Source organism: Diadema setosum, chromosome 11 (genome assembly GCF_964275005.1).
Source record: "Diadema setosum chromosome 11, eeDiaSeto1, whole genome shotgun sequence".
Lineage (NCBI taxonomy): Eukaryota > Metazoa > Echinodermata > Echinoidea > Diadematoida > Diadematidae > Diadema > Diadema setosum.
This window is the reverse complement of record NC_092695.1, coordinates 2,896,707-2,911,083: the sequence shown is the minus strand read 5'-3', so window position 1 is coordinate 2,911,083 and position 14,377 is coordinate 2,896,707. Positions and strand designations below refer to the sequence as shown.

At 39.9% G+C, this 14,377-nt stretch overlaps 1 protein-coding gene and 1 non-coding gene across 2 annotated transcripts; one reads left to right on the top strand and one right to left on the bottom strand.

The window, feature by feature from the left end:
* The first annotated feature begins 377 nt into the window (after positions 1-377).
* Positions 378-5,079, top strand: LOC140234862 (uncharacterized). Its single transcript, XM_072314909.1, has 5 exons — positions 378-500; positions 1,295-1,438; positions 2,043-2,109; positions 2,933-3,085; positions 5,030-5,079. The coding sequence occupies exons 1-5, from the start codon at positions 378-380 to the stop codon at positions 5,077-5,079; spliced, it is 537 nt and encodes a 178-aa protein (XP_072171010.1).
* Positions 4,157-4,228, bottom strand: Trnae-uuc (transfer RNA glutamic acid (anticodon UUC)). Its single transcript has one exon. It is a non-coding gene; the product is annotated as a tRNA-Glu (tRNA).
* Positions 5,080-14,377: the final 9,298 nt, after the last annotated feature.

Here is a 14,377-nt window from a genome sequence, read left to right as displayed (position 1 = left end):
TTTATTGTCTTATTATTTTTTGTGATACTGTTGTAACGTGACACAATATGTACTCTATAGCGCCTTGAGTATCTTTTTTAGATAGAAATGTGCGCTTTATAAGAGTCTCACTATTATTATTAAGGACTGCTGTGTTTAAAGGTGTGTAGGATGAATAAACATGTACGCAATTGTGCAAATGCAATATGTCAATATTTCATACAAACATGGGCACACACAAAAAAGGAACTACATTAATCACGAATCTTCAATTTGTATGTCCGCACCACAGCGATACATCAAAGTTTGATTGATGTTAACTTACGTTCTGATTCTTCTTTTTCTTTTTTCTTTTTCTTGCAATGATATTTTTGAACAAGATATCTGCCTATTTAGGGATGAGTATCGCATCGATCACTTGTGGTTTGGGAATTTTCGTCCTGAATATTGTTGGCGCAGCTCATGAAGAACTTTTTGGATGCGTTCCATTTCATTACAGCTGGTACTGTCCGACAGAAGATGTGAGTAATGTAGATTTGACCTACTGACGTACTGATCTTGAAAGTAGTCAGCCGTTAACTGGCGTCATTTTTCATTTAAGAATATGTAAATTCAAGAATTTTATAATTCAAGAAGAAAAAAAAAATAACGGGGAAAGTACAAAACATAGGAATATGTCCTTATACGACAAAAACCTGAAGTAATAACTTTGTGTTGTTAGAGTGAAAGCACATTTGACCTCTGAAACTGGTGTAAAACTTTTAACGTCTATAGGCCTACAAACTTTCAGCTATCAAAGTTACAGCCTTCATCAGCGGAATGACCCGTCTTGGCCTTGATCACGTGACGATCGATAAGCGGGTCATAGACTTTCGGACATTTGAAGCTCACCCCCGTCCTTATTGAGTGAAAGTTGGTATATAGGCCAAGACGTATATTGCTTCCTTAACTCCCCTTTCAGAGTGTCGAGTTTCCCGGTCCAGAACCTCCCCATTCTCTAGGTCCACGTGGTGGCCTAGAGACTCGACGTGGATGTGCTGTGACACTTCAGAGGAGGTGGGGCGTGGGCTTCTTTGATCAAGGAATCTCGTCCTATGAAAATGAGCTTTCTGTTTCACCAAAGTATGATCCCTGACAGGCACTTTGGAATATTTTCCCCAGCAAGAAATCCTACACATGGGACCAGCAAAGACGGGTCGTTCCGCTGAGGAAGGCGGTAACTATGACAATTAAAATTTCGGAGGAAAATATTTTGTCATGAGATCAATTTTTAAAAATAATTTTAAAGTCTACGATGTATCTGTTTCCTACACAGTGGGTGCGAGTACTTGTGGACTGTGTCTTAGTGGTATGCGGAGCGTTTGAAATTGCAGTTGGCATTACATCCACTGTGGCATCCAGCTACAAGCTTTCATGCTGTCGTAATTCCTGCTGTGGTGGTAACGTCAACGCTCAACAGGTGTGTACCAGAAGCTCAGTACCCTGGATCATCAGAAGTACTTACTGTAGTTAAATATTTTTGAGCATTTTTCAACCTCTATCTCCCCTTGCTGTTTTTATGTTGTTGTTGTTTTTTTTTTACAATATAATATCAGTACAAGCGAAAGTTTATGTGCTATTTTGTAGAATGTGGTTTGAAAACACCTTGTTTTTTTTTTTTTTTTACATAAACCCAAGTCTCTGACTTGATCGAAAAGGATATAATTCTCAAGTCCAAATTTTTTTAATAAGACATCAAAGCATATTATCCATTTTCCCGCTTTACTGACGCATTACTAATTTTAGTCTAGTCAAAATCTATAGGCACCACTATAATAGGTACTGACTGTACTGAGAAAAGAGTTTTGATAAAGAATGTATTTCTCCAAAGAGTAGAAGATTCTACAAACAGACGAGTGTCTTCGGCATTGTCATTTACGTGCCAACTTGTTCACAGTTGTTACAACGGCGCGGCGTTGAAGTTTATGGATGCATCTCAAGTTTGAAACGCTGGTGCACTAAGATGACGGACTTTCGGACTTTCATCATTTAACGAATTAATTTTCTTTGAAATCTGTACATAGACTCTGCAACCTGTTCAGATGTCAGTCCTTCCGGGTTACGTTCAATCGCCTCCAGCCTATGCGAATGGTATTACAATCTTATTATTTTATCAATCGCGATATTTGTGAAGATAATTATAGTTGTGCATAGAGCTTCATGATCACACACAACGCAACATTAGAATTAATTGAAGTCTGTGTACTCATGTGCTTTAATATTTCTGCGATTATACTTCGTCCGATGAATTTTAAGCGTTACCTATATGAAACAATGATATGCACTACAAATTTTGCATTTTTATTTGTGTAATGCCTTCCTGAGTCATCTAATCATCACTCCGATTGTTAAAGGGACGGTACAGTTCTGGTTGAGGTGAGGATGTAGCTTTTAACGTCTTTGCGAGATACCCAGAAACCACTCTATGAGATGTCAAAGAGCATACAATTCTAAGGGTTATCAAAAGTTTATTTGATGAAAATCGGTTTTGAAATGGCTGAGATATCCATAAACAAGGTGAAACAAAGAGATCGTAATAAATGGCGTGGCCTGTCGCCTTTTATTATTATCACTTTTTTTGGATATCTCAGCCATTTGAAAACCAATTTTCATCAAATAAACGTTGACTCCTTCTTAGAATTACACTCTCTTTCATATTTCATAAGAGGTTTCTCATTATCTCACTTCGGAATGTTATAAACCTGAATCCCCACCTCAACCAGTACTGTACAGTCCCTTTAATTCAGCATTGTATTAAGATCATCTTATTCTCATTGTCTTTTGATGTTATTATCATTTGGCAAAGCCTTGTAAGTACTCGTCGTAACAAAGTATGCTTGCTTCTTAAAGTAACATATAGTCCAACTCTTGCCTGTATTGGCCGTATCACTCTAAACAACATTCCTTATCCTAGGACAACCGGTTGGTGGACAGTTCTACATCCTACCGGCTAATGCAGTTACCAATTCCCAGGTTATGGGAAACCAAGCTCAACAGGGGATGGGGCCAATGGTCCACAGCCAGGCCCAGCCCATTGCTCCTGTGCAGCTTGCCCAACACAATCCTGGTAAGAATAAAAGCAGGTTCGCCTGCATCATTCTAAAGAATAGCTTGTATGGTGCCTAAATGAAACCTGTGTTTATAGAAATCCGCAAAACCAATCGAAACCAAGACCGATAGCAACAATGAGATCTTCTGGACATACTGTAGGTTTGAAGCTTATACGGGTTTCTTCTGTGTTTCTGGTGTTGCTTACAGGTAAAAAGCAACGAACTGTTGTACTTCTGAATGGAGTTGCTATTGGTTCCAATAACAGTTGAATAAGGAAGCAATAAGAAGCAATATAACAAATAGAAACCAATTCAAACCAATAAGAGCATCTTGCTGGATTTCTATGAGAGTCTTATGTGATATTCTCCACATGGGTATATGAGCAAAATTAATACATGAACGCTCGTGCTACGTACATGAACGGACCACGGGACTATGTTAGTATATTGCAGCCTCCATAATTATGGCCAGACAAGAATTGATTGGAACAGAAGATACCGGCTCCTCATCTGTCTTTCTGTCTGAGGATTAATATTTTTTTCTTTTTTGTCGTGATATTTAGTTTAGAAGCACGTAGCAAAGTAAGAGTATACAGTAGTAGCTCGCGCAGTTTTCGGAAACCGTTTTTTATCTTTATGTTCTTTACAATAAAACCTCTAAATGATTTCAAAACAACCAATCATTTTTATAGGCAGTTATTAGTACATGATGACTTTGAAATACGTAGATGTCATTGATGACGACGTGAGTTTAATGTCATACTATATCAGCTGCTTTCTACGTCCTGTCAGAATGGCACGATAAACGATAAGTGAACATATTCCACTGAAAAACTTTATTTTTTTTTTCATTTACCTCAGGGGAATTCGAACATCCCATTGCCATTTCTTTTAAGTTACGTTTTGAATATGAGAATCGCGTCTCTCAAATTCTGATCTATATATATATGTATATATATATATATATATATATATATATATATATTATGTGAGATATGAGAAAGGAAGGAGAAATCGGTGCGTAGCTTTGACATCATTATTCCTCTTACTGTTCCTCCTTTTCGGAAAAGCGCAAGAGTTGAAAAATTGGTCTCCGCCGGGACTCGAACCCGGGTCTTTGGCATGAAACGCCAATGCCTTAACCGCTCGGCCACGGAGACGTCATAGCGGTTCAGGCAGACCCAAGCTCGAATACCCGACGGACCAACCCTTCAACTCTTTGACTTTATGCACACGTTCCTTTTTGGGGCAGAGAGTTATGAATAACAACCAGCCGCGTGCCTCAGCTGGATCTTCTAATGAGATTCACGTAGCGGTGAATTGGGATAATGTTTTTGTGAAAGAAGTCACCACTACAACAGCTTTTTGGCTTCTCCTTGATAATTTTGCATATGTGAGATATATATATGCATATATATATGAAGGGTTTGTTTGCAAAAACCGATAAGTCCATTTTTGAAGATTTTGAAGTACGATTTCTGTCATAATGTACAAAATAATACCTTTTAAATGATAAATTGGTCACTACATATAAAGGTATATTTTTGAAGTTATGGTCAAAAGAAGCAAAAATTTTCTTATTATTCTCTTTATTTTTCTTGACCTTTAATCGCAAATATCTCCATTTGGCATATATGGACTTATCGGTTTTTGCAAACAAACTCTTCATATATATATATATATATATATATATATATATATATTATATATGAGACTTCCACCTTTATCATGAGCGTCTCGACAAAAGCGCTGAGAAAAATAAGAATTATGATAAAATCATAAACAACGAAAATATCAATGATGTAATGTATAACGTTTTCACAGGTTGCAAAGAGAAGGACGACTTAATTTCGTTGTCTTTGCGATTTTTTACCGAGCCGATTATCTTTTATTTTTATTGTTATTGGGATATTTTTGAATTACAATGAATACAAATATATTTGTACATGATTACTTTTCAGATATTGCTGCCCCAGAACCAACCAGTGGATCTACAGAAAAACAGGCCTAAACGATGTGCCACGGAAATTGTGTGCTTTTCAAAACTCAAAGTGTATGTACTATAGACAAAATGATATATTATAATGATAAGGGACTTTTATTTCTTACTCTAATCTTTTTATCAAGTTTTTCGAAACTTCAATGTTTGCATAAAACTAATGTAATACGATTGATATCGTTGAATGTTTCCTTCCTGAGACCTTTAAATCGTATGGGATGGAGGTTTCCTTCTTTTTTTTTCAAACAACCGCCTGAAACTGAAATACAATAAGTGTTGTAACTTCATACAAGTACCGGATCAAAGTTGTTGGAAATGGAGGGAACTGCTAAAATGCAGGGCTTGTAGTTAGTAGTCCCCTCAAATAATTATCATAGACAGCTGACTTTTTTTTTTTTTAAGTGAAATACAGAGAAGTTGTACCTATCGGTCTGTTAGAGGCTGCTACACATGTACCCTGCCATTTTGCAGTCGAAAACCTATATCAAGTCAAGTAATTGTAGCATACACATTTATGAACGATGCTTTGTTAACTTTATTATATTGTTATTCTGTCATTTAGGGTGCTTTTTCATATCAAATGTTGATGCCTGTGAACTATCCTAGTATATAATGCCTAAGTTCATTTTAGAATAATCTGTTAGAAAAAAGACAAACAAGACAAAGAGAGCTGTACTAAGATGTTTTAAAGGGAGGCTGAAATTCGCTCTTCAGCTCAACTAGAACTCTGTCTTCATAAGTTGTATTTAATACATGAACACACACACATACAAACGAGCACAATAATACTTAGTATTATATTGTATTTATATTCATGGATATTAATGATCATCGGTAACTATTTCAGTGCGTATGTTTGCTTCTTGGTACGATAAAAAAAAATAAACCAAAGTAACACGTGAAATATACGAAGGTTTCAGAAAAGTATTACAGCATGCAAGAGTACATGAAATGGGGTCCACAACTAGAAGTAAGTTGGGAACAGAAAGTTACTCAGAAAGTTCAAGAGTGTTTGAGTATAATTATAGCTCTACATGTTCCATCTTCATCAACAGTAGTACTACTTGTTTGCCCTCTTGTAATCAATAACATTGATAGATATCAATCATATATAGTATTGTAATCAGGGACTACAATACTATTATTTTACAGTCATATTGTGGATCTGTGTGTATTGTAAATATCTTTTCTATTTTCATATCACTGCTAAGAGTATCATTTCTCAACTATTATGTGGAAATTCAAGAACGTAATTGAACGTCACCCTACCATTACGTTATCCGCATACTCGAATAGTATAGCTTCATGGTCATTTGCGTGAGTTTCATGTCGAGACCAGTTGGCATTTAGACATGTGTCTTATCTTCAAATCCCATTTCATGGTGTAGTCTTTATTGGTGTTAACTTCCCAACGCATGATGGATAACGCATAGTTTTGACTTTGGTTGCTTCGCTAGTATATTTGCCTTGCCACAGTCCATGCTTTGCTGTACCCAAGACAATGAATTCATAATAATGCACTAATGTGATCAAATACAGTTCAGGACAATACGAAAAAAAAAAAAAAGTGACGGTAACGTCGTGCTACGGTTCCTATACTGGGCCACGGTACATGCATCGCAGTCCGTGGACTTTGCGCTCTTGTTCGTGTTGACAACCTCAATTTAGTGTGAAGGACTGGTGGACTATGCCACGAGAGAGATTATCATACAAAAAGGGAGATAGTAGAGGCTACTATGTAATCCCGTGAGATTTTTTTGCCAAAATTGATTTTTTTTTTTTTTGGCTAACTTTGTCAATTTGGGGATGCTGAATCCAAAAAACTTTGATACCATTTTTTTCGACCACGTCTTCGGCCGCCGCCATAGAAAACTGTATTTTGACCTATATCTCATAGAGTGAGCATTGTAGAAATTTCAAAGTTGGTGTAAAATGCATGGTTGTAATGTCAGACACTCTACTTCCGATATTGTGGATTGTTTTGATACAATTTGTATGCTGCCATCTTGAATTTCAAAATGGCCGCCATAGCAAACCGTATTTTCACCCATATCTCATAAAGTGAGCACAGTAGAAGCTTCAAATTTGGTGCAAAATGAATAGTTGTGATGTCAGACAATCTGATATATCTTTTTCTGATATTGTGGATTGTTTTGAGACAGTTTGTAGGCTGCCATCTTGAAATCCAAAATGGCCGCCATAGCAAGCCGTATTTTGACCCATATCTCATAAAGTGAGCACTGTAGAAGCTTCAAATTTGTTACAAAATGCGTAGTTGTGACGTCAGACAGTCTGATATATCTTTTTCTGATATTGTGGATTGTTTTGAGACAGTTTGTAGACTGCCATCTTGAAATTCAAAATGGCCGCCATAGAAAATATACTGTGGTAAGCGCCTTACATGAATTTGCCAAAATTGTCCTAGTTAGACCGAATTCATTTCCAGGTCACGCAGAATGACAACCATCTCTTAATTCAAAATGACTGCCATAAATTCAAAATGTAAGGACGAGGTTCCAATGACGTCATCAAGCCATGCTGAGGGGCAAAAGCTGTGAATGGGGGGGGGGGGGGGACGGGGGTCCCACACCACTGTCCCATACGTGTGGGCAAGCGTGAAAGCGTTACATCTCACATAGCCAGACGGGTATATGCGATTCGGGTACTGCGCGCTAAAGCAATGTTTTTGCCTTTCAGGCAACATCATATTTAATCCCAGTCAATCAATATTTGTACGAAAGTGAGCATCAATGCAATTGAAGGTGATCCTCAAAAACTTGATGCTGCTTCGAGAGAATGAAGACAAACTAGGATAAGTCTCGCAATGGCAACAAATGCCATGGTCACCCTATCAGGCCATTCACAAGCTCCCATTCACAAGCTTGTTTGTTGGCCACAAACTGAAACAAGGTTTGCTGGATGTATTTCTGGAATAACACAGAATGAATAAGGAATGAGTAGGCTTTCACCTATTTCAGGAATATTAGCTCAGTTCTGTGGCGCTTTGCATGAATCGCAGAATTCCTCCACAATTTAGAAGACCATCACGCGAGTGTAATCTCATTGTCACTGCATTGAAGCTGATGAATGTGGTGTTTGGCAATCAGATATCGGAAACATTCAACTGTTCAAGGGGGATATTCTAGAAAGTGCTGAAAAGGGCAGTTTTCATGTTCTGTACAAAGAATTTGTATCTGAAAGAATATGTATTTCGGATAGTATGAGAAAGGTCAGACATTCAGCTCGTGCAACTGAAATACACCAAGTAAGATTTGATCCACAATCATTAAGCTTAAGAGGATCACCAACTTCTCATAACATTTCTACTGGTTCTACAGTCTGATAGACCTGTCATTATCCAGTCATTGCTGAACGATGCAATTATTGGAAGGTATAAGTTCTAAGTAATTCCACAATCACTCTTCATCTCATACATGGCCTTCTCCTCATTCTCTGGAACAAAGGTTCATTTTTCATACACATGCCTAAGAAACCCACAAAACTGAGCCAAATAATCGGCCTGAAAGTTGCAATACTTAGCAGTCAATTCCATCTAACACAGAGACCACATCACGGTAAGAAAAGAAACAAAGGTTCGTCAAAGATGCCATGGAAGCTGTCACCCTTCACTCACAGCGAGGATGCAGATATCCTCATTCCATTGCATGTATTAAATGCCTCTTCAAGAGCAACAGGGAACATCAGAGATATTGATGATTATTGCGTAGACACTGACATTTCAATTCTCCTGGTGGATCTTCTAAGTTTGCTTTACTTACTGCATCGCATGTTTAGTCTGCTCCATCATTGGAAAAGGAAATGATAAAAGTACAATTGACATTATCAAGAGATTATGTTCTGCAATTTGTTGCGAAAAAAAATGAAGGTAGCTTTTTCATGCCTTTTATGGTGCCGGCTGAAGTTGAAAATTTGAGGATGTCTCAAAGAGCAGATGGACCAAGAAGTAACACAGTCCATGCCTTCCAGAAGTTGGGCATGGATGACTTCAACCACAACAATCTCCCGCTTTACCCTCGTAGAGTCTTGGTACAACACATCCAGAGAGCAAACCTCATAAACTCTCACAACCTATTGTGCCTCTACTACAGGGGAATATGATGTAAGACATTGAAGTTATTTCCAGAGGGTATGCATAAAATGCTCAATTAAATGTTTCGAGCTTCCAACACCAACTGTAGCCACAGAATTCATTATCATGCTAATATAGCAAGAAATGCAAAAGTCATTGTTTCCGGAAGAATTTAGAACCATTCAAAAAAAAAAAAAAAAACACCCCAAAACAAATGCAGAGAATGAGCCTAGAAGACAATACATTATCTAAGTAACTATTCCATGAATTTCTAGAGTATAGGGCTAGTACCGTAAACTCTTCGACCAAATCGTCTAAATGGAGCATTTAGTCACTCAGTCACTCATTTGTTTTGACACCAGAATCACATGATTTCCCATTCACAAATTTTACCCAAACGCAATACTTTTAAAGGAATGTTTTCCATGGCAGCCATTTTGCATTTCAACATGGTAGTGTTCCTACAGGTCAGGAAGTGCTCCTGCCTACACAGTTCACTAGAGTGATTGACTTACACATGGGTGCTCCATCATGCCTGAGCTTGCAGCTTATAGATCTTACAGCACCAAATATTGTCGAAATTCATCTTGAATTTACAGAGTGGCGGCCTATACGAATAATCTTTTATTACAGAGTGTATAGGCCCTATGTGTGTGTGTGTGTGTTTTTAAAGAATGGACATTGTATGTCACCATAAACATTGATATGCCTAAAAGTTGCTTGTAACTAGAAATATTAGCTGAAAAGCAGCCATTTTTAAATGTTAAGATGGCGGCCTCGAAAGTGATATCTGCAGTTTCAAGGAGGGGAAAAGTGCATCTGAATGTTCAACGTCATGAGCCCGGTTCATCCTGAAATTTGAACTTTCTGTATTGCTTACAACATGAGATATGGGTCAAAATATACATTCTGGTATGGTGGCCATTTTGAATTCCAAGATGGCCACCTATGATATCAAAATGAACCATCGTTTCAGAAAAAGATGTTTCAGAATGTCTGATAGCATACGAATGCTCTTTGCCCCAAATTAGAACCTTAGGCGTACACAATACATACAATATGAGATACAGGCCCAATTACATTTGTTATGGCGGCCATTTTAAATTTCAAGATGGCTGCCTAAAAATTGTATCAAAACAATCTACAATATCAGAAAATGGTGTATCAGAATGTCTGACATCATAAGCATGCCTTCTGCATCAAATTTGAACCTTCTATGATGCTCACATTATGAGAATTGGGTCAAAATACAATTTGGTATGGCGGCCATTTTGAAATTCAAAATGGCGGCTGAAGACGTGGTCGGAAAAAATGGACCCAAAGTTTTTTTTTGGAATCAGCACCCCCAAATTGACCAAGTTAGCTAAAAAAAAAAAAAAATCAATTTTGGCACGAAAATCTCACGGGACCCAATATTTCGACATAGCAGACTGTACTAAGAGAATATGTCAGAAAGTATATGGAGACATGGAGAAGGAGTGTAATATGTTTGGCAATCAAATCATGCACATGTATATAGCCATTTGCCATTGATGATATTAGCAAGAAAGACTTTACTTTAACCTACAACCTACAACAGCCTGCTGTGATAGGAGTGGTTACTCTTTTGTCTTTTTGTTTGCTTATTGTGTCATAAAACATGTACAAACATCTGTAATGTAAAGTAAAGAAACATCCTTAGATGCGTTCGTGAATGAACTCTGAATACAGACCAAGATACCTGTTCCTGAATTTGTGCTGTAAGTGTGATTCAGTCAGAGAGAGAGAGAGAGAGAGAGAGGGAGGAGCGGTCATAGGTAAAAGTAAGATTTGTAAATTTCACTATTTTCCTTTTTATCTCAGCATGCCGAAAGTGTTTTTCTTTTAATAACATTATTCCATCTCTGCGTGCCAAAAGTGTTAAAGGTCACAGGTCAAGGGAAAATGCCAGCATTTCACTTGATTCCATATTTCTGAATTTTGCGCACCACCTGAGCTTTACAGTGGAATGTGGAGAACAATTGATTCGATTTATTCAGCAAGGGGCAGAAAATCCCCCCAAATTTATACGCAATCTTTAATTTGAAAGTTTGTCGAAATGCTGATTAGATGTGATGATATATTACTTATGTGAAATTCAACCAAAATAGGTGGAGCCCGTGTCGCTTGCGTATCAGACTAAATGGCAATTAAACAAAATGAGTATTGGACAAAAGAGGATTTGACGATTTAAAAATTAGACAATATGACATTAGTTCCTTTAACGGCGCTAGTCGTTAAAAGGGGTTTACACTCGCTCACTGACTTGTTTTCTGCCTTTGAGGGCGTTCGGCGCTAGTCGGAGCCTGAGAGCAGGCGGCATACGCAAAGAGCGCCGCCGAAAACATGAACGAGTGATCTCCTTTGATGGTTCCCGATGGCGCAACCGCATTAGTACGCTTAGCAGTGCGCGTGGGAAAGCTGAACATTTATCGTGGGAAAGTTTAGCAGTTAATGTGAGAAGGGATCATTCTGTACGTGGATTTCACGGAGAGAGCATCAATTTTGGGCCCTCGCTTAAATTATTGTATAGAGCTATTCATTCGGATACAAAATCGTCAACTCTTGCTACGATCAGAGGTAGTGGAATTTCCAAGATGCCAAAGCACAGGCCAAAACATTCGCAGCGGAAAACTTCACGGGCTGCAGCATCGGCCAGCGCTCCTCCTGTACCGACAAGAGCAAGGAGGATTGCTCGGAATGCTCCCGCACCCAGTACACGCCGGGAAGGAACGACTACTCCCCCTCCAGTGTCCTCGCGATCCGCGGGGTCGGCGGCCCAAAGCCCAGCAGAAGAACATAATACCAGCCGGGGCCCCGGCGCAAGTTCCGCTGTTGGGCAGCCGGACTACAGGGTGCAGACGGAGGACCGTGCTACGGGGCAGGCGGCCGGGAGGCGAGCTCATGTGACGGCCCAGCCTGAGCAGGACATGGGTATGGGTGGCGCGGTCGGCGATAACGGTGAGTACCCAATGAAGGGCTTCTAGTGCCTTGGCCTACGGTGACCGTACATAAGGTTAATGAAATGCCTGTGATCGAGGACGATGAACAGGGTCAGTCGTCAGACACTGGATTCCCGAAGCCTCCTCTGATGTCGACACCTAGGGAAGAGCTAGGTTCAACGGTTCCCATATCGACCAAAGAAAGATATGGAAGGGCGAGTTTGTAGATTTGGGTTGTTTACTCAAGAATGCCCCGATTCAAAGTGATCAAACCCCTATACTCAGGTGCTGCACTAACTGCGACCAGCCCCAACGTGCAGCGTTGGGGCTGCGCCGTTTTCGCATTCAGATCGAGGAGTTGTACAAAACGGTGCCGTTTCGGCGCTATATTTTCTTAATTTTTCAACAAAAACTAGTAGGATTATTTACATGGGTCGATTAAACCTAAATGATTGATTTCGGTGACTGATGCATTTCATTGTTTATGATGCAGAAAATGTTGTCTTATAAGGCGAATATCTTCAGCTCACCGATGCTCACTAAAACTCACAATCACTTGCACATGCGCACAGCATGCATGCAGTGCAGTGCATTGACAGCTGTATTGCTGGCTACATGATGCATATTCATTTCACCTTATATGCACCGTGCGATGGTGCATCATTCATATCCTTGAGCGTCCGTAACGTTGACGTCATTGTTCACGCATGCGTAGATGCGTACTAATGGATATAGCAGCAAGTCTTTCCACTGTTGCACTAGGGCAGGCCGCTTATTACTCCTAAAAATGTGGACAATTTTGCAGTTTCTAGATAAATGGGTGAGAAGAACCAAGTCGAAAATGTAATGCATATTTCATTTTTTTTATTGTCACTGTGTTTATGATAGAAATTTAGCCGTGCTTTATTTGTGAAGTCGCCGTGAATGTGGCAATGGAGTTATTCGTGATTTTTGCTCCCGCTCAGCTGCGAGGTAGCCGCCAGGACCGCGCCTTGCGGCGCGGTCTCCGGGGCTAGTGCTGCACTACAACTACAGCCGCAGCGCAAAGTCCCACGAATTACCACCATAGAGCAGTGAACTAGTGCCTTCACTGTATACGCATCAGTGTATACCGAGAGACACGGTTCCCTGGCGAGAGAGTTGTTCAAGTATATGGACGTCGTTAGATCTGCTGCCCGTTTTCCCGGCTATGGCTGGCGCACTAGAGTCGCGTTTCACCTCCCACTCACTCCGAATAGGCGCTACCACGGCGGCAGCAGTAGCGGGTTTTGACTCGCAGGTAATCCAGCAGATGGGGCGCTGGGTGACAGATACACATAAACGTTACATTCGCATAAATTTGGTAAGGGCAGAATAGTCCCTTACATGTTGGGGACAGTTTAATGTTCGTAGCTTCATGTTGCTATAGTTACTAAAATAGTGGATATGTTTTTGTTATGTTGGTATATACTGTGGTATGCTGAGGAACGAGGGTCTTGCTCTCTATAACATTCAGTTTGAGCACATAAACTTTTGTAAATTAACATGTTAGATTATAGACCAGTTCAAGTATGATTAACCCAGTTTAGTAGGGTTAACCCAGCTTAGAAATTGTGAATTATGTCGAAAAGTATGGACAATTTTACTATATACAAAGGCTTGGGCACATAGAGCAAATATTTGGTTGAGCTAGACGCTGCCGGGTGATAGTTTTCTTTGTTTTGCAGGCAGGCGAGGCCGGCGTACGATCCTGGTAGTTGGGGACTGGTAGCGTACTGGGCCGGGAGATTCACCAGTCGAGAGGGAGTCCAAGCAATGAGGCAGCGGGCTCCAGTCCAATGGAGAGGATATAGGGGCTTCGACTCGGCCAGGTTCATAGCAGACTGGAATCGATTCTTTCGTCTCGGCACTTCTGCAACTTGTCACACGTCATCATCCACGCGGGTACAAACGACATCGGGTTTTTTCCGAAGAAAGCACGGATGGAGCTGGTCTCGGAGACAATGTTTGAATTGCAGCAACTTCTTCCAGAAGCAATGATTGTTTGGTCGGAAATCCTGCCAAGGAGGAAATACGCCCGTTTTGCGGATTCTCACCAGAATTGGGCTGATAGGATTCGCCTTGCTATGAACAAGCGAACACGCGCATGTTGTCTGCAAGCAGGGGCTCCTGTTATTACGCATCAAGCCATCCGACATCATGACGCCACTCTTTACAGACAGGACGGGATACACTTATGTGATGTTGGCATAGCACTATTTCTAAAAGACCTCAGAAGCGG